The 20324-nt window shown below is 48.6% G+C and overlaps 1 protein-coding gene across 1 annotated transcript in view; it reads right to left on the bottom strand.

Moving 5' to 3' along the window:
- Positions 1-1195: 1195 nt before the first annotated feature.
- The window catches only part of LOC139381183 (ryanodine receptor 2-like), a 497608-nt gene continuing 478479 nt past the window's right edge, over positions 1196-20324 (bottom strand). The window contains exons 103-108 of the mRNA XM_071124606.1: positions 19234-19368; positions 13354-13510; positions 11601-11665; positions 5897-5997; positions 4961-5012; positions 1196-1419 (exon numbers count right to left, since the gene is read on the bottom strand). Coding sequence (XP_070980707.1) covers positions 1324-1419; positions 4961-5012; positions 5897-5997; positions 11601-11665; positions 13354-13510; positions 19234-19368 — 606 coding nt within the window. The 3' untranslated portion in view covers positions 1196-1323. The remainder of the gene's footprint in view (positions 1420-4960; positions 5013-5896; positions 5998-11600; positions 11666-13353; positions 13511-19233; positions 19369-20324) is intronic.

The raw sequence follows: 20324 nt of genomic DNA, 5'->3' as shown, positions 1-20324 counted from the left end.
CCCCTCCCCTCTCCTCCCTTCCCCTCCCCTCTCCTCCCTTCCCCTCCCCTCCCCTCCCTTCCCCTCTCCTCCCTCCAAAAAACCTGCTAAAAGAACAAGTGGGGAGAGAACAGTGTCCAGAGCTCCATATGAAGAAGATCCCAAATTCTCCTTCTCTCATCCTTTTCTCTCTCCCTCCCTCCCTCCCTCCCTCCCTCCCTCCCTCCCTCCCTCCCTCCTTCACTCTCTCTTTCTCTCTCCCCCCTCCCTCCTTCTCTCTCATCCTTCTCTCTCTCTCTCCCTCCTTCACTCTCTATCATCCTTCCTCCTTGTCTTATCTCCAACACACACTCCGTCCACGCTGTCTCCGAGACACACCACTCACACACACACACACACACACACACACACTCCGTCCACGCTGTCTCCGAGACACACCACTCACACACACACACACACACACACACACACTCCGTCCACGCTGTCTCCGAGACACACACACACACACACACACACACACACACACAGCCTCCCATCGTTATGTCAGAAACGTCAGCCCCCGTGTATCAGTCTCCACATGATGTGCTGACGTGTTGCTGACGTGTTGCTGACGTGTTGCTGACGTGTTGCTGATGCCTTCCTCTTTCCTCCAGCTTGCATAGCTCTGCTCAGACCCGGCTTGGTAAGGCACTGTTTCCTCAACATGTCCCGCCTCGGTCCACCCTCTCCATCCGCTGGCCCTTCATCTCCTGTATGTACTGTACAGTACTGTACACCCTCTCCATCCGCTGGGCCTTCATCTCCTGTATGTACTGTACAGTACTGTACACCCTGTCATCCCTGAGGCGTAGAGGACGAGCAACAAAACAGCCTTTATTCATTCATGTGTTCTCTGGAGAAACAAGTCCCACGGCTATCCCACAAAGCAGTTTGGTTTGAGCCATTTTTTTATCCTCTTTTTCTTCAACGCCCCCCCCCCCCCCCCCCCCCCCCCATCTCCCCTCCAATCCTTTAGTTTGCTTGTCATCAATGTGGAATTATTAAAAGCAAATGTATAGATGAAGCATTAAGTCCTCAAAGACAAAACACAGCCCTGTGTTCCAAACGCACCCAGGAAGGACATTATACAGTTGAGTAATCATTGTCATTATATTATTATGTACAGTGTCTGGAAAGCTTTCCAAACAGCGCGTGGGGTGGGGGGGGGGGGGGGGGGCTAGCTGACGAAGGAAGGTGACGAAACAGCCCCTTTCACATTGATCAGTAAGAAAGGACGAGTCTCTGCATCTGGATCAATAGATCAGCTGATCAGTAGTCAGTTGAATTGATCAGTTGATTCATGAATCAGTTGAGCTGGTCTTCGTATTGTTTGCGGAAACAGTCTCCGGCAGGGAAGAATTCCCAACACCGCTCCTGGTACATCTTCCACACATACGACTCCTGGAGACGGGGGAAGGGGAGGGGGAGGGGGAGGGAGGGACGGGGGAGGGAGGAAAGGGAGGGAAGGGGGAGGGAGGGGAGGAAAGGGAGGGAAGGTGGAGGAGAGGGAGGGAGGGAAGGGGGAGGGAGGGAGGAAAGGGAGGGAGGGGGGAGGGGGGGAGGAAAAGGAGGGAGGGAGGGGAGGAAAGGGAGGGAGGGAGGGAGGGAGGGAGGGAGGGAGGGAGGGAGGGAGGGGAGGAAAGGGAGGGAGGGAGGGAGGGAGGGAGGGAGGGAGGGAAGGAAGGAAGGAAGGAAGGAAGGAAGGAAGGAAGGAAGGAAGGAAGGAAGGAAGGAAGGAAGGAAGGAAGGAAGGAAGGAGGAAGGGGGGAGGAAAGGGAGGGAAGGGGGAGGGAGGAAGGAAAGGGAGGGAAGGGGGAGGGAGGAAAGGGAGGGAAGGGGGAGAGAGGGAGGAAAGGGAGGGGTATCAGACAGTTGATTTAATATATAACAAGTAGTGATTAGATGTCCACCATCCAGGATAATGTACCTCTACATTACCTCTACATTACCTCTACATTCCCTCTACATTACCCCTACATTACCTCTACATTACCTCTACATTACCTCTACATTCCCTCTACATTACCTCTACAGTCACAAGTCAATGGTCTCTCTACTAACATACAGTAACTTCACTAAGGTGCAATGAACATAATAACCTGTGAGGCTTTGGGATCTGGAGATTTGTCTTTTTGGAGTCTTCGTATGTGTTGTAGTCATTTCCCTGGAGGTTAAATGGTTCTCTTTCTGGTTTGTAGTCATTTCCCTGAGGTTAAATGGTTATCTTTCTGGTTTGCTGCCATTTCCCTGAGGTTAAATGGTTCTCTTTCTGGTTTGTAGTCATTTCCCTGGAGGTTAAATGGTTATCTTTCTGGTTTGTAGTCATTTCCCTGAGGTTAAATGGTTCTCTTTCTGGTTTGTAGTCATTTCCCTGGAGGTTAAATGGTTCTCTTTCTGGTTTGTATGTGTTGTAGTCATTTCCCTGAGGTTAAATGGTTCTCTTTCTGGTTTGTAGTCATTTCCCTGGAGGTTAAATGGTTATCTTTCTGGTTTGTAGTCATTTCCCTGAGGTTAAATGGTTCTCTTTCTGGTTTGTAGTCATTTCCCTGGAGGTTTACTGGTTCTCTTTCTGGTTTGTAGTCATTTCCCTGAGGTTAAATGGTTCTCTTTCTGGTTTGTAGTCATTTCCCTGAGGTTAAATGGTTCTCTTTCTGGTTTGTAGTCATTTCCCTGAGGTTAAATGGTTCTCTTTCTGGTTTGTAGTCATTTCCCTGAGGTTAAATGGTTCTCTTTCTGGTTTGTATGTGTTGTAGTCATTTCCCTGAGGTTAAATGGTTCTCTTTCTGGTTTGTATGAGTTGTAGTCATTTCCCTGAGGTTAAATGGTTCTCTTTCTGGTTTGTAGTCATTTCCCTGAGGTTAAATGGTTCTCTTTCTGGTTTGTATGAGTTGTAGTCATTTCCCTGAGGTTAAATGGTTCTCTTTCTGGTTTGTATGTGTTGTAGTCATTTCCCTGGAGGTTTACTGGTTCTCTTTCTGGTTTGTAGTCATTTCCCTGAGGTTAAATGGTTCTCTTTCTGGTTTGTAGTCATTTCCCTGGAGGTTAAATGGTTCTCTTTCTGGTTTGTATGAGTTGTAGTCATTTCCCTGGAGGTTAAATGGTTCTCTTTCTGGTTTGTATGTGTTGTAGTCATTTCCCTGGAGGTTAAATGGTTCTCTTTCTGGTTTGTAGTCATTTCCCTGAGGTTAAATGGTTCTCTTTCTGGTTTGTATGTGTTGTAGTCATTTCCCTGGAGGTTAAATGGTTCTCTTTCTGGTTTGTAGTCATTTCCCTGGAGGTTAAATGGTTCTCTTTCTGGTTTGTATGTGTTGTAGTCATTTCCCTGAGGTTAAATGGTTCTCTTTCTGGTTTGTAGTCATTTCCCTGGAGGTTAAATGTTTCTCTTTCTGGTTTGTAGTCATTTCCCTGGAGGTTAAATGGTTCTCTTTCTGGTTTGTAGTCATTTCCCTGGAGGTTAAATGGTTCTCTTTCTGGTTTGTAGTCATTTCCCTGAGGTTAAATGGTTCTCTTTCTGGTTTGTAGTCATTTCCCTGAGGTTAAATGTTTCTCTTTCTGGTTTGTAGTCATTTCCCTGAGGTTAAATGGTTCTCTTTCTGGTTTGTAGTCATTTCCCTGGAGGTTAAATGTTTCTCTTTCTGGTTTGTAGTCATTTCCCTGGAGGTTAAATGGTTCTCTTTCTGGTTTGTATGTCTTGTAGACATTTCCCTGGAGGTTTACTGGTTCTCTTTCTGGTTTGTAGTCATTTCCCTGGAGGTTAAATGGTTCTCTTTCTGGTTTGTATGTCTTGTAGACATTTCCCTGGAGGTTTACTGGTTCTCTTTCTGGTTTGTAGTCATTTCCCTGAGGTTAAATGGTTCTCTTTCTGGTTTGTAGTCATTTCCCTGGAGGTTAAATGTTTCTCTTTCTGGTTTGTAGTCATTTCCCTGGAGGTTAAATGGTTCTCTTTCTGGTTTGTATGTCTTGTAGACATTTCCCTGGAGGTTTACTGGTTCTCTTTCTGGTTTGTAGTCATTTCCCTGGAGGTTAAATGGTTCTCTTTCTGGTTTGTAGTCATTTCCCTGATCAAAAGGAGTGCACTACATTTGACTAGGGCCCTATGGGCCCTATGGACCCTATGAACCCTGGTCAAAAGGAGTGCACTACATTTGACTAGGGCCCTATGGACCCTATGGGCCCTATGGACCCTATGAACCCTGGTCAAAAGGAGTGCACTACATTTGACTAGGGCCCTATGGACCCTATGAACCCTGGTCAAAAGGAGTGCACTACATTTGACTAGGGCCCTATGGGCCCTATAGACCCTATGGACCCCATGGGCCCTATGGACCCTATGGACCCTATGAACCCTGGTCAAAAGGAGTGCACTACATTTGACTAGGGCCCTATGGACCCTATGGACCCTGGTCAAAAGGAGTGCACTACATTTGACTAGGGCCCTATGGGCCCTATGGACCCTATGAACCCTGGTCAAAAGGAGTGCACTACATTTGACTAGGGCCCTATGGGCCCTATAGACCCTATGGACCCCATGGGCCCTATGGACCCTATGGACCCTATGAACCCTGGTCAAAAGGAGTGCACTACATTTGACTAGGGCCCTATGGGCCCTATGGACCCTATGGACCCTATGGGCCCTATGGACCCTATGAACCCTGGTCAAAAGGAGTGCACTACATTTGACTAGGGCCCTATGGGCCCTATGGATCCTATGGACCCTATGAACCCCATGGACACTATGGGCTCTATGGACCCTGGTCAAAAGGAGTGCACTACATTTGACTAGGGCCCTATGGGCCCTATGAACCCTAGTCAAAAGGAGTGCACTACATTTGACTAGGGCCCCATGGACCCTATGGACCCTATGGGCCCTATGGACCCTGGTCAAGGAGTGCACTACATAGGGAACAGGGGGCCATTTGAGGTGTAAACCTGAGACTCTTACCTGGCCTGTGTGCTCTGTTTCATCTTTGTTAATGAGATACATCACAAAGAAGCTAGAGGGCAAAACGGGACGAAGAACAGGAAGACATTTAGAGTTAACATCACTTCAATCAGACAACTGACAGATCGTTCAAACTTTCATATCGCATCCTAAACTCCAAATAGAAGCTTTTGTTACTCCAGTGTTTGGTAACAAAGTCGACCACCCCTGTACAGCCTCTAAAGCATGGTTAAACCATCCTTAAGATCTCACGGATGGTCAGTCCTCCAGAGCTCTGTCTAGGAATTTGAGAGAGGTTCCATCACTCCAGCCAAATCCCTCATCTTTATACCAAATCAGAGGAGACACTTTGGTTATGACTTCAACCGCTGATTGCCCCTTTAACAGAATGTGAAGCAGCATAGAGCAGGAAATTAGTTGGTTTAATTCCCTCTACTTCCTGATCATCTCTCTGCATGACTACGTGATCAATAGCCTCCTAATGCAACATAGAGACAAGCTGTTATGTACCAGGAAAGACTTTAGAAAGGGGGACAAAACAGGGATGTCCCCTCTCCCCACTCCTTTTCGCTCTAGCGGTTCTGCCCCCTCTCACCACTCCAGCGGTTCTGCCGCCTCTCCCCACTCCTTTTCACTCTAGCGGTTCTGCCCCCTCTCCCCTCTCCTTTTCCCTCTAGTAGTTCTGCCCCCTCTCCCCACTCCTTTTCCCTCTAGTGGTTCTGCCCCCTCTCCCCACTCCTTTTCACTCTAGCGGTTCTGCCCCCTCTCCCCACTCCTTTTCACTCTAGCGGTTCTGCAGAACGAACAACACAACATTAAAGAGAGGGTGGAGGGGGAAGAGGACACAGTAGTAAACTAAACCTCATAACCCTGTCCCCTCTGACAGACTCTGGACACTGACTGGAGATAACAGGGTGAATGGATGTCTCTACTCACAGATAGTTGGCCAAGTTGTGTTCCTGCAGGGTGTGGGTTTCGAAGCCGTGAGGTACTGTGTCAAAGTAGTCGTTTCCTATTCCGCAGATGAAGCATTTGGTCTGCAAGAGAAAGACACGTCTGTTAATGATGCTGCCAGTGGGATGCTGCCAGTGGGATGCTGCCAGTGGGATGCTGCCAGTGGGATGCTGCCAGTGGGATGCTGCCAGTGGGATGCTGCCAGTGGGATGCTGCCAGCCAACCTCATCTCTCTACATGTCTCTCAACACAGGGTCAGCACGGCTCAGATTCATCTCATTTTGAAATTCCAACACCAGTGTTTAAGTCTATAACCAAATTCTACAATGAGGGAAGACACAGATCCAGAGCATCAGACTGTATAAGACAGTGGTTCTCCAACGTCTCCTCTGGTCCCTAGATGTTATCCAACCTCTCCTCTGGTCCCCAGACGTTCTCCAATCTCTCGTCTGGTCCTTAGACGTTCTACAACCTCTCCTCTGGTCCCTAGACGTTCTCCAACCTCTCCTCTGGTCCCTAGACATTCTCCAAAGTCTCCCCCGGTTCCCTGGACATTCTCCAACCTCTCCTCTGGTCCCTAGACGTTCTCCAACCTCTCCTCTGGTCCCTAGACATTCTCCAACGTCTCCTCTGGTCCCTGGACATTCTCCAACGTCTCCTCTGGTCCCTAGATGTTCTCCAACCTCTCCTCAGGTCTACCAGACGTTCTCCAACCTCTCCTTTGGTCCCCAGACGTTCTCCAACCTCTCCTCAGGTCCCCAGATGTTCTCCAACGTCTCCTCTGGTCCCTGGACGTTCTCCAACCTCATCTCTGGTCCCTAGACGCTCGCCAACCTCTCCTCTGGTCCCCAGACTTTCTCCAACGTTTCCTCAGGTCCCCAGACGTTCTCCAACGTCTCCTCAGGTCCCCAGACGTTCTCCAACGTCTCCTCAGGTCCCCAGACGTTCTCCAACGTCTCCTCAGGTCCCCAGACGTTCTCCAACGTCTCCTCAGGTCCCCAGACGTTCTCCAACGTCTCCTCAGGTCCCCAGACGTTCTCCAACGTCTCCTCAGGTCCCCAGACGTTCTCCAACGTCTCCTCAGGTCCCCAGACGTTCTCCAACGTCTCCTCAGGACTCCCAACAGTTCCATGTATTTATCTATTCCACAGCTAACTCACTTGATTCAACTGGTCAACTAATCATCATGCCCTTTCACTAGGTCAATCAGGTGAGATAGTTCAGAGATACAACTAAATAGTGAAAGGTCTGGGAGGAGGGGTCCCAATGAGAGGTTAGAGAACTCCTGGTGTCTGATACCAGTCCTGTTAGATGAGTTAGTTTTAACATAACCAGTCAAGATCCCTTCAGCTGACAATCAATCATTGCTGCTTTACCTCTCCTCCCTACGACTAGGAGTCATCCAGCCCTAGTGTCCATGGATGCTTTCCCAAACGGCACCCTAATCCCTATGTAGTGCACTACTTTTGATTATGGCCCATAGGGCTCTGGTTGAAAGTAGTGCACTATAAAGGGAATAGGGTGTTATTTGGGATGCATACATATTCATACACACTGTCCAGCATGCAGATTGGTCCTGCAGGCTATCATTGTCCTGACTCTCTCTCTCCTGTTTAGCCATGGGCTAACAGTGTCTTGAGGATACTAGTGTCCTGTAACAGTAATCCTGAATATCCCATAATATTTCTCCCCTTTAGCTGTTGAGTAACATCTGAACTTAGTTCCTCCAGTGTTCTTCCGAGGACGAGCTATTGATCCTCATCAGAGACACTGTTTGTTGTTGTTGTCCTCAGACGACCCTCTGAGAGATCAGCCACCACATCAGCCAGGCTCCCTGTCTTGTCTCATCGCTGTAACTCTCCAACAGGCTCGGGAGATGTCGAAGGTCGAGTTATGAGTCCTGCCCGAAACATGACCCGCCAAGCTGCGCTGCTTCTTAACACACTGCCCGCTTAATCCGGAAGCCAGCGGCATCAATGTGTCAGAGGAAACACTGTTCAACTGACGATCGGGGTCAGCTTGCAGGTGCACCGTCCGCCACAAGGTGTCGCTAGAACGCGATGAGCCAAGTAAAGCCCCCCCGGCCAAACCCTCGCCTGACCCGGACGATGCTGAGCCAAACCCTCCCCTAACCCGGACGACGCTGGGCCAAACCCTCCCCTAACCCGGACGACGCTGGGCCAAACCCTCCCCTAACCCGGACGACGCTGGGCCAAACCCTCCCCTAACCCGGACGACGCTGGGCCAAACCCTCCCCTAACCCGGACGACGCTGGGCCAAACCCTCCCCTAACATGGACGACGCTGGGCCAAACCCTCCTCTAACCCGGACGATGCTGGGCCAAACCCTCCCCTAACCCGGAAGACGGTGGGTCAAACCCTCTCCTAACCCGGAAGACGCTGGGCCAAACCCTTCCCTAACCCGGACGATGCTGGGCCAAACCCTCCCCTAACCCGGAAGACGCTGGGCCAAACCCTCCCCTAACCCGGAAGACGCTGAACCAAACCCTCCCCTGACCCGGACGATGCTGGGCCAAACCCTCCCCTAACCCGAACGACGCTGGGCCAAACCCTCCGCTAACCTGGACGACGCTGGGCCAAACCCTCCCCTGACCCGGACGACGCTGGGCCAAACCCTCCCCTAACCCAGCCGACGCTGGGCCAATTGTGCGCCGCCCTATGGGACTCCAGGTCACGGCCGGTCGTGACACAGTCAGGGATTGAACCCCAGGCTGTAGTGACGCCGCAACAAAGCGATGCAGTGCCTTAGACCGCTGAGACCCTTGAGAGGCCATGACTAACTGTTAAACTAGGATTGTCTCTGTTTCAGCACTGTGGGAATATGACTAACAGTTTTCACAATGACACATTCCCAGTCTCTGTTTTCTCAGCGTTGTGGGGATATGACAACCTGTTTAACTAGCCTCTGTTTCAGCGTTGTGGGGATATGACGAGCTGTTTAACTAGTCTCTGTTTCAGCGTTGTGGGGATATGACGAGCTGTTTAACTAGTCTCTGTTTCAGCGTTGTGGGGATATGACTACCTGTTTAACTAGTCTCTGTTTCAGCGTTGTGGGGATATGACAACCTGTTTAACTAGCCTCTGTTTCAGCGTTGTGGGGATATGACGAGCTGTTTAACTAGTCTCTGTTTCAGCGTTGTGGGGATATGACGAGCTGTTTAACTAGTCTCTGTTTCAGCGTTGTGGGGATATGACGAGCTGTTTAACTAGTCTCTGTTTCAGCGTTGTGGGAATATGACGAGCTGTTTAACTAGTCTCTGTTTCAGCGTTGTGGGGATATGACGAGCTGTTTAACTAGTCTCTGTTTCAGCGTTGTGGGGATATGACGAGCTGTTTAACTAGTCTCTGTTTCAGCGTTGTGGGGATATGACGAGCTGTTTAACTAGTCTCTGTTTCAGCGTTGTGGGGATATGACGAGCTGTTTAACTAGTCTCTGTTTCAGCGTTGTGGGGATATGACGAGCTGTTTAACTAGTCTCTGTTTCAGCGTTGTGGGAATATGACGAGCTGTTTAACTAGTCTCTGTTTCAGCGTTGTGGGAATATGACGAGCTGTTTAACTAGTCTCTGTTTTCTCAGCGTTGTGGGGATATGACAAGCTGTTTAACTAGTCTCTGTTTCAGCGTTGTGGGGATATGACGAGCTGTTTAACTAGTCTCTGTTTCAGCGTTGTGGGAATATGACTAACCGGTTTAACTAGTCTCTGTTTCAGCGTTGTGGGAATATGACTAACCGGTTTAACTAGTCTCTGTTTCAGCGTTGTGGGAATATGACGACCTGTTTAACTAGTCTCTGTTTCAGCGTTGTGAGGATATGACGAGCTGTTTAACTAGTCTCTGTTTCAGCGTTGTGGGAATATGACGAGCTGTTTAACTAGTCTCTGTTTCAGCGTTGTGGGGATATGACGAGCTGTTTAACTAGTCTCTGTTTCAGCGTTGTGGGGATATGACGAGCTGTTTAACTAGTCTCTGTTTCAGCGTTGTGGGGATATGACTACCTGTTTAACTAGTCTCTGTTTCAGCGTTGTGGGGATATGACGAGCTGTTTAACTAGTCTCTGTTTCAGCGTTGTGGGGATATGACTAACCGGTTTAACTAGTCTCTGTTTCAGCGTTGTGGGAATATGACGACCTGTTTAACTAGTCTCTGTTTCAGCGTTGTGGGGATATGACGAGCTGTTTAACTAGTCTCTGTTTCAGCGTTGTGGGAATATGACGAGCTGTTTAACTAGTCTCTGTTTCAGCGTTGTGGGGATATGACGAGCTGTTTAACTAGTCTCTGTTTCAGCGTTGTGGGGATATGACGAGCTGTTTAACTAGTCTCTGTTTCAGCGTTGTGGGGATATGACAACCTGTTTAACTAGCCTCTGTTTCAGCGTTGTGGGGATATGACGAGCTGTTTAACTAGTCTCTGTTTCAGCGTTGTGGGGATATGACGAGCTGTTTAACTAGTCTCTGTTTCAGCGTTGTGGGGATATGACGAGCTGTTTAACTAGTCTCTGTTTCAGCGTTGTGGGAATATGACGAGCTGTTTAACTAGTCTCTGTTTCAGCGTTGTGGGGATATGACGAGCTGTTTAACTAGTCTCTGTTTCAGCGTTGTGGGGATATGACGAGCTGTTTAACTAGTCTCTGTTTCAGCGTTGTGGGGATATGACGAGCTGTTTAACTAGTCTCTGTTTCAGCGTTGTGGGGATATGACGAGCTGTTTAACTAGTCTCTGTTTCAGCGTTGTGGGAATATGACGAGCTGTTTAACTAGTCTCTGTTTCAGCGTTGTGGGAATATGACGAGCTGTTTAACTAGTCTCTGTTTTCTCAGCGTTGTGGGGATATGACAAGCTGTTTAACTAGTCTCTGTTTCAGCGTTGTGGGGATATGACGAGCTGTTTAACTAGTCTCTGTTTCAGCGTTGTGGGAATATGACGAGCTGTTTAACTAGTCTCTGTTTCAGCGTTGTGCGGATATGACGAGCTGTTTAACTAGTCTCTGTTTCAGCGTTGTGGGAATATGACGAGCTGTTTAACTAGTCTCTGTTTCAGCGTTGTGGGGATATGACGAGCTGTTTAACTAGTCTCTGTTTCAGCGTTGTGGGGATATGACGAGCTGTTTAACTAGTCTCTGTTTCAGCGTTGTGGGGATATGACTACCTGTTTAACTAGTCTCTGTTTCAGCGTTGTGGGAATATGACGACCTGTTTAACTAGTCTCTGTTTTCTCAGCGTTGTGGGGATATGACAAGCTGTTTAACTAGTCTCTGTTTCAGCGTTGTGGGGATATGACGAGCTGTTTAACTAGTCTCTGTTTCAGCGTTGTGGGGATATGACTACCTGTTTAACTAGTTTCTGTTTCAGCGTTGTGGGGATATGACGAGCTGTTTAACTAGTCTCTGTTTCAGCGTTGTGGGGATATGACGAGCTGTTTAACTAGTCTCTGTTTCAGCGTTGTGTCCTTCGGCAGTTTCTTCCCCCTGTTGAGACTCTTTATGATGCTGACACACACAGCTGTGTGCTTTGAGTCACACACACACACACACACACACACACACACACACACACACACACACACACACACACACACACACACACACACACACACACACACACACACACACACACACACACACACACACACACACACACACACACACACACACACAGCTCTGAGTACGTACCTCCATATCCTCCTTCACCTGCTCCTGCTGATCTCTCAGTTCTCCAAACGCATCAATTATCAGACCTGGTGGAGAGAGAGAAGAACCCAAGGCTCAAAGTTATGAGGACATCTAGAAAGTCAGTCCTGTCAGTAAGACTAGACATCATGGAGACAGAGACAGTCAGTCCTGGACAGACAACACAGCCCAGTCAGTAAGACTAGACATCATGGAGACAGAGACAGTCAGTCCTGTCCTGGACAAACAACACAGCCCAGTCAGTAATACTAGACATCATGGAGACAGAGACAGTCAGTCCTGTCCTGGACAGACAACACAGCCCAGTCAGTAATACTAGACATCATGGAGACAGAGACAGTCAGTTCTGTCCTGGATAGACAACACAGCCCAGTCAGTAATACTAGACATCATGGAGACAGAGACAGTCATTCCTGTCCTGGACAGACAACACAGCCCAGTCAGTAATACTAGACATTATGGAGACAGAGACAGTCAGTCCTGTCCTGGACAGACAACACAGCCCAGTCAGTAATACTAGACATCATGGAGACAGAGCCAGTCAGTCCTGTCCTGGACAGACAACACAGCCCAGTCAGTAATACTAGACATCATGGAGACAGAGACAGTCAGTCCTGTCCTGGACAGACAACACAGCCCAGTCAGTAATACTAGACATCTTGGAGACAGAGACAGTCAGTCCTGTCCTGGACAGACAACACAGCCCAGTCAGTAATACTAGACATCTTGGAGACAGAGACAGTCAGTCCTGTCCTGGACAGACAACACAGCCCAGTCAGTAATACTAGACATCATGGAGACAGAGACAGTCAGTCCTGTCCTGGACAGACAACACAGCCCAGTCAGTAATACTAGACATCATGGAGACAGAGACAGTCTGTTCTGGACAGACAACACAGCCCAGTCAGTAATACTAGACATCATGGAGACAGAGACAGTCAGTCCTGGACAGACAACACAGCCCAGTCAGTAATACTAGACATCTTGGAGACAGAGACAGTCAGTCCTGTCCTGGACAGACAACACAGCCCAGTCAGTAATACTAGACATCATGGAGACAGAGACAGTCAGTCCTGTCCTGGACAGACAACACAGCCCAGTCAGTAATACTAGACATCATGGCGACAGAGACAGTCAGTCAAGGACAGACAACACAGCCCAGTCAGTAATACTAGACATCATGGAGACAGAGACAGTCAGTCCTGTCCTGGACAGACAACACAGCCCAGTCAGTAATACTAGACATCATGGAGACAGAGACAGTCAGTCCTGGACAGACAACACAGCCCAGTCAGTAATACTAGACATCATGGAGACAGAGACAGTCAGTCCTGTCCTGGACAGACAACACAGCCCAGTCAGTAATACTAGACATCTTGGAGACAGAGACAGTCAGTCCTGTCCTGGACAGACAACACAGCCCAGTCAGTAATACTAGACATCATGGAGACAGAGACAGTCAGTCCTGTCCTGGACAGACTACACAGCCCAGTCAGTAATACTAGACATCATGGAGACAGAGACAGTCAGTCCTGTCAGTAAGACTAGACATCATGGAGACAGAGACAGTCAGTCCTGTCCTGGACAGACAACACAGCCCAGTCAGTAATACTAGACATCATGGAGAGAGACAGTCAGTCCTGGACAGACAACACAGCCCAGTCAGTAATACTAGACATTATGGAGACAGAGACAGTCAGTCCTGTCCTGATGTAAACAGCCAAACCCTCCTCACCCTGGATGATGGCCAGGAGGATGACGATGACGAAGAAGAAGAAGGTGATGTCGAAGATGATCCTGTAGATCTCATACTCATCACCCGCTGGATCCTCGATCTGGTCACCGATGCCCCCTCCTGCCCGTACGCCCACGTACATGTGGAACATGTAACACTGGAGAGAGAGAGAGAGAGAGAGAGGGAGGGAGAGAGAGAGGGAGAGAGAGAGAGAGGGAGGGAGAGAGAGAGAGAGGGGGAGAGACAGAGAGAGAGAGGGAGAGAGAGACAGAGAGAGAGAGGGGAGAGAGAGAGAGAGAGAGAGAGAGAGAGAGAGAGAGAGAGAGAGAGAGAGAGAGAGAAGGGGAGAGAGAGAGGAGAGAGAAAGGGAGAGAGAGAGACGGGGGTGAGAGAGGGAGAGAGGAGAGCGAGAGAGAGGGGGAGGAGAGCGATAGGGAGAGAGAGAGAGAGGGAGAGAGGAGAGAGAGAGTAAACCTCCATAACAGTATTCTAGGACCAACATACAGTTGGGGATGACTAGGACATACAGATAAGATATAACATGTGAAGACTAGGACATACAGACAGATATAGACTAGGACATACAGACAGATATAGACTAGGACATACAGACAGATATAACATGTGAAGACTAGTACATACAGACAGATATAACATGTGAAGACTAGGACATACAGACAGATATAGACTAGGACATACAGACATATATAGACTAGGACATACAGACAGATATAGACTAGGACATACAGACAGATATAACATGTGAAGACTAGGACATACAGACAGATATAACATGTGAAGACTAGGACATACAGACAGATATAACATGTGAAGACTAGGACATATAGACAGATATAACATGTGAAGACTAGGACTTCCCTACTGACTCAGTCCAATATCTCTGGTGACAGAGAGAGAGAGAGAGAGGTGCTACCCAGCCCCTAACCCATCTCATAGCCCAGACCCTAACCCAGCCCCTAACCCATCTCCTAACCCAGCCCCTAACCCAGCCCCTAACCCATTCCCTAGCCCAGCCCTTAGCCCAGCTCCTAACCAAACACCTAACGCAGACCCTAACCCAGCTCCTAGACCAGCCCCTAACCCATTCCCTATCCCAGCCCCTAACCCAGCCCCTAACCCAGCTCCTAACCCATTCCCTAGCCCAGCCATCTAGCCCAGCTCCTAATCAAACACCTAACCCAGCCCATAACCCAGCTCCTAGCCCAGCCCCTAACCCATTCCCTATCCCAGCCCCTAACCCAGCACTTAACCCAGCCCCTAACCCTGCTCCTAACCCAGCCCAGACCCTAACCCATCTCCTAACCCAGCCCCTAACCCAGCCCCTAACCCATTCCCTAGCCCAGCCCTTAGCCCAGCTCCTAACCAAACACCTAACCCAGCCCCTAACCCAGCTCCTAGCCCAGCCCCTAACCCATTCCATATCCCAGCCCCTAACCCAGCACTTAACCCAGCCCCTAACCCAGCCCAGCCCCTAACCCAGCCCCTAACCTAGCCCCTAACCCAGCCCCTAACCCAGCCCCTAACCCAGCCCCTAACCCAGCCCCTAACCCAGCACCCAGCCCAGCCCCTAACCCAGCCCCTAAGCCAGCACCCAGCCCCTAACCCAGCACCCAGCACCCAGTCCAGCCCCAGCACCCAGCCCAGCCCCTAACCCAGCCCCTAACCCAGCCCCTAACCCAGCACCCAGCCCCTAACCCAGAAACTAACCCAGCCCCTAACCCAGCCCTTACCCAGTCCCTAACCCAGCCCCTAACCCAGGCCCTAACCCCGCCCCTAACCCCGCCCCTAACCCAGCCCCTAACCCAGCACCCAGCCCCTAACCCAGCCCCTAACCCAGCCCCTAACCCAGTCCCTAACCCAGCCCCTAACCCAGCCCCTCCCCTAACCCATCTCCTAAACCAGCCCCTAACCCAGCCCCTAACCCAGCCCCTAACCCAGCCCCGAGCTAATCCTCTGCCTGCATCGCAAATGGAACACTGTCCCCTATGTAGGGCACATCTTTGCCCTCTTCCTCCAGACCTGTCAGATCCACAGAGGACTCCTTAATAGGAAGTAGCAGCAGAGAATGGACTAATGAAATGTCATGGGTGGCTGTCTCTAGGAGGATTAACGCAGAGAAGCAGAGCATGATGTTACTGTCCCCTGTCTGTCAGTCACTCTGTAGGGGCTAAAACAGGCCCTGTCTGTGTCAGTCACTCTGTAGGGGCTAAAACAGACCCTGTCTGTGTCAGTCACTCTGTAGGGGCTAAAACAGACCCTGTCTGTGTCAGTCACTCTGTAGGGGCTAAAACAGACCCTGTCTGTGTCAGTCACTCTGTAGGGGCTAAAACAGCCTGCCTGCCTGCCTGCCTGCCTGCCTGCCTGCCTGCCTGCGGCTGAGAGGTGTAACCTACATATCAACACAAACTGTCCAATAGGAGAGAGGCGTTGTGGGTGAGAGGTGTAACCTACATATCAACACACAAACTGTCCAATAGGAGAGAGGCGTTGTGGCTGAGAGGTGTAACCTACATATCAACACAAACTGTCCAATGGGAGAGAGGCGTTGTGGCTGAGAGGTGTAACCTACATATCAACACACACACACTGTCCAATAGGAGAGAGGCGTTGTGGCTGAGAGGTGTAACCTACATATCAACACACAAACTGTCCAATAGGAGAGAGGCGTTGTGGCTGAGAGGTGTAACCTACATATCAACACACACAAACTGTCCAATAGGAGAGAGACGTTGTGGCTGAGAGGTGTAACCTACATATCAACACAAACTGTCCAATAGGAGAGAGGCGTTGTGGCTGAGAGGTGTAACCTACATATCAACACACACAAACTGTCCAATAGGAGAGAGGCGTTGTGGCTGAGAGGTGTAACCTACATATCAACACACACAAACTGTCCAATAGGAGAGAGGCGTTGTGGCTGAGAGGTGTAACCTACATATCAACACAAACTGTCCAATAGGAGAGAGGCGTTGTGGCTGAGAGGTGTAACCTACATATCAACACACACAAACTGTCCAATAGGAGAGAGGCGTTGTGGCTGAGAGGTGTAACCTACATATCAACACACACAAACTGTCCAATAGGGGAGAGGCGTTGTGGCTGAGAGGTGTAACCTACATATCAACACAAACTGTCCAATAGGAGAGAGGCGTTGTGGCTGAGAGGTGTAACCAGATATCAACACACACAAACTGTCCAATAGGAGAGAGGCGTTGTGGCTGAGAGGTGTGTCTTTTCCTGTTGTGTGGAACCAGGTTTGCTGTTTACTTCAGCAATATGAGATGGAAGGGAAGTTCCATGCAATAATAGCTCTAGATAATACTGTTGTACGCTTTCTTGAATTTGGATTTGGGGACTGGCTTGTCTGGTTGGGTAAGTGTGTGTGTCAGAGCTGTCTGTAAGTTGACTTTGCAAACAATTATCTATATATTATATATATCAACACACAAACAATTTGGGCTTTACAACACGTGAATGTTTCATTCTGATGGGCTCTGATGGCTGTGCTGCTGCCAATACGACCACAATAGAATAGGTCATTAAGGCATCGCTCAGCCCCGAGTCCCAAATGGCAACCGATTACCACTTTAGTGCACTACTTTAGGCCCATAGGACTCTAAAGTAGGGCACTATATAGGGGATAGGGTCCCACAACCCAGATCTTTATTCAGTATCCATTACATCTGGGGCTAATTAGACCTGGCCCAGCCAATCAGCCGACCTCGTTCTGACACCACCTTTCTCTGGCTCACCGTGTCAGGGAATACCAGCCAATCAGCAGACCTCGTTCTGACACCACCTTTCTCTGGCTCACCGTGTCAGGGAATACCAGCCAATCAGCAGACCTCGTTCTGACACCACCTTTCTCTGGCTCGCCGTGTCAGGGAATACTAGCCAATCAGCAGACCTCGTTCTGACACCACCTTTCTCTGGCTCACCGTGTCAGGGAATACCAGCCAATCAGCAGACCTCGTTCTGACACCACCTTTCTCTGGCTCGCCGTGTCAGGGAATACTAGCCAATCAGCAGACCTCGTTCTGACACCACCTTTCTCTGGCTCACCGTGTCAGGGAATACTAGCCAATCATCAGACCTCGTTCTGACACCACCTTTCTCTGGCTCACCGTGTCAGGGAATACTAGCCAATCAGCAGACCTCGTTCTGACACCACCTTTCTCTGGCTCACCGTGTCAGGGAATACTAGCCAATTAGCAGCAGCATCCCAGCAACTAGTGTTTCATTAGCCTTTAGCCTAACGAACTGCATTCATCACAGCTCTGCCCGCGTCTGCACGGCAATCAGGTCGACACGAAGGAGGATGAAGTAGTGGGATACAGAACCGCTGACTGAAATAGGGAGGGGGGGACAGCTGTAGCTGTATGAGTGAGGTCAATCACACTTACAGTGCCTAACACATTCAGAGATTACATTGTGTTGTTTACAATGAAGTCAGTGCTAATCTAGGATCAGGTCGTCCTTGTCTATATAATCTAATTCAGTGGGCTCTAGAAGACAAACTGATCTAGGATCAGGTCATCCTTGTCTATATAGTCTGATTCAGTGGGCTCTAGAAGACAAACTGATCTAGGATCAGGTTCTCCTTGTCTATATAACCTGATTCAGTGGGCTCTAGAAGACAAACTGATCTAGGATCAGGTACTCCTTGTCTATATAATCTGATTCAGTGGGCTCTAGAAGACAAACTGATCTAGGATCAGGTCATCCTTGTCTATATAATCTGATTCAGTGTGATCTAGAAGCCAAACTGATCTAGGATCAGCACTCTTTGTGAATACAGACTCAGGTTTGACTACTCACTGTGAGCATGTTCTCCATGTCTATATAATCTGATTGTAGATCAGTTTGACTACTCACTGTGAGCATGTTCTCCATGTCGATATAATCTGATTGTAGATCAGTTTGACTACTCAATGTGAGCATGTTCTCCATGTCTATATAATCTGATTGTAGATCAGTTTGACTACTCACTGTGAGCATGTCATCACACTTCATGTCTATATAATCTGATTGTAGATCAGTTTGACTACTCACTGTGAGCATGTCATCACACTTCATTTCTATATAATCTGATTGTTGATCAGTCTGACTACTCACTGTGAGCATGTCATCACACTTCATGTCTATATAATCTGATTGTAGATCAGTTTGACTACTCACTGTGAGCATGTCATCACACTTCACGTCTATATAATCTGATTGTAGATCAGTTTGACTACTCACTGTGAGCATGTCATCACACTTCATGTCTATATAATCTGATTGTAGATCAGTTTGACTACTCACTGTGAGCATGTCATCACACTTCATGTCTATATAATCTGATTGTAGATCAGTTTGACTACTCAATGTGAGCATGTTCTCCATGTCTATATAATCTGATTGTAGATCAGTTTGACTACTCACTGTGAGCATGTCATCACACTTCATGTCTATATAATCTGATTGTAGATCAGTTTGACTACTCACTGTGAGCATGTCATCACACTTCATTTCTATATAATCTGATTGTTGATCAGTCTGACTACTCACTGTGAGCATGTCATCACACTTCATGTCTATATAATCTGATTGTAGATCAGTTTGACTACTCACTGTGAGCATGTCATCACACTTCACGTCTATATAATCTGATTGTAGATCAGTTTGACTACTCACTGTGAGCATGTCATCACACTTCATGTCTATATAATCTGATTGTAGATCAGTTTGACTACTCACTGTGAGCATGTCATCACACTTCATGTCTATATAATCTGATTGTAGATCAGTTTGACTACTCACTGTGAGCATGTTCTTCATGTCTATATAATCTGATTGTAGATCAGTTTGACTACTCACTGTGAGCATGTCATCACACTTCATGTCCGGCGTCTCTCCCTCTTCCCCTCGATTGTAGAACTTCCTGAAGAAGTTGAACGCCACCACGGTGTAGAGATACACCACCACAGCCAGTAGTCCTACTGTCAGAACCAGCTGGAGAGGGAGAGGGAGGGGGGGGAGAGAGGGGGGAGAGAGAGAGCGAGGAGGGAGAGAGAGAGAGAGGGGGAGAGAGGGAGAGAGAGGGAGAGAGGGAGAGAGAGAGAGAGAGAGAGAGAGAGAGAGGGCGAGAGAGAGAGAGAGAGGGCGAGAGGGAGAGAGAGGGTGAGAGAGAGAGAGAGAGAGAGGGCGAGAGAGAGAGAGAGAGGGCGAGAGAGAGAGAGAGAGAGAGGGTGAGAGAGAGAGAGGGGGGGCGAGAGAGAGAGAGAGAGAAAGAGAGAGAGAGAGAGTGAGAAAGAGAGAGAGAGAGATAGAGAGAGAGAGAGAGAGAGAGAGAGAGGAACATAGAGAGGAACATACATTTCAACATACCAATTAGGATCTGGCTAAAAATACTTGAATCAGTCATAGAGCCCTTTGCCCTTTATGGTTGTGAGGTCTGGGGTCCGCTCACCAACCAAGACTTCACAAAATGGGACAAACACCAAATTGAGACTCTGCACGCAGAATTCTGCAAAAATATCCTCCGTGTACAACGTAGAACACCAAATAATGCATGCAGAGCAGAATTAGGCCGATACCCACTAATTATCAAAATCCAGAAAAGAGCCGTTAAATTCTATAACCACCTAAAAGGAAGCGATTCCCAAAACCTTCCATAACAAAGCCATCACCTACAGAGAGATGAACCTGGAGAAGAGTCCCCTAAGCAAGCTGGTCCTGGGGCTCTGTTCACAAACACAAACACACCCTACAGAACCTGAGGACAGCAACACAATTAGACCCAAACAAATCATGAGAAAACAAAAAGATAATTACTTGACACATTGAAAAGAATTAACAAAAAAACAGAGCAAACTAGAATGCTATTTGGCCCTAAACAGAGAGTACACAGTGGCAGAATACCTGACCACTGTGACTGACCCTAAACAGAGAGTACACAGCTGCAGAAT

The sequence above is a fragment of the Oncorhynchus clarkii genome, chromosome 23 (assembly GCF_045791955.1).
Source record: "Oncorhynchus clarkii lewisi isolate Uvic-CL-2024 chromosome 23, UVic_Ocla_1.0, whole genome shotgun sequence".
NCBI classification, from domain to species: domain Eukaryota; kingdom Metazoa; phylum Chordata; class Actinopteri; order Salmoniformes; family Salmonidae; genus Oncorhynchus; species Oncorhynchus clarkii.
This window is presented reverse-complemented; position numbering and strand designations above follow the sequence as displayed.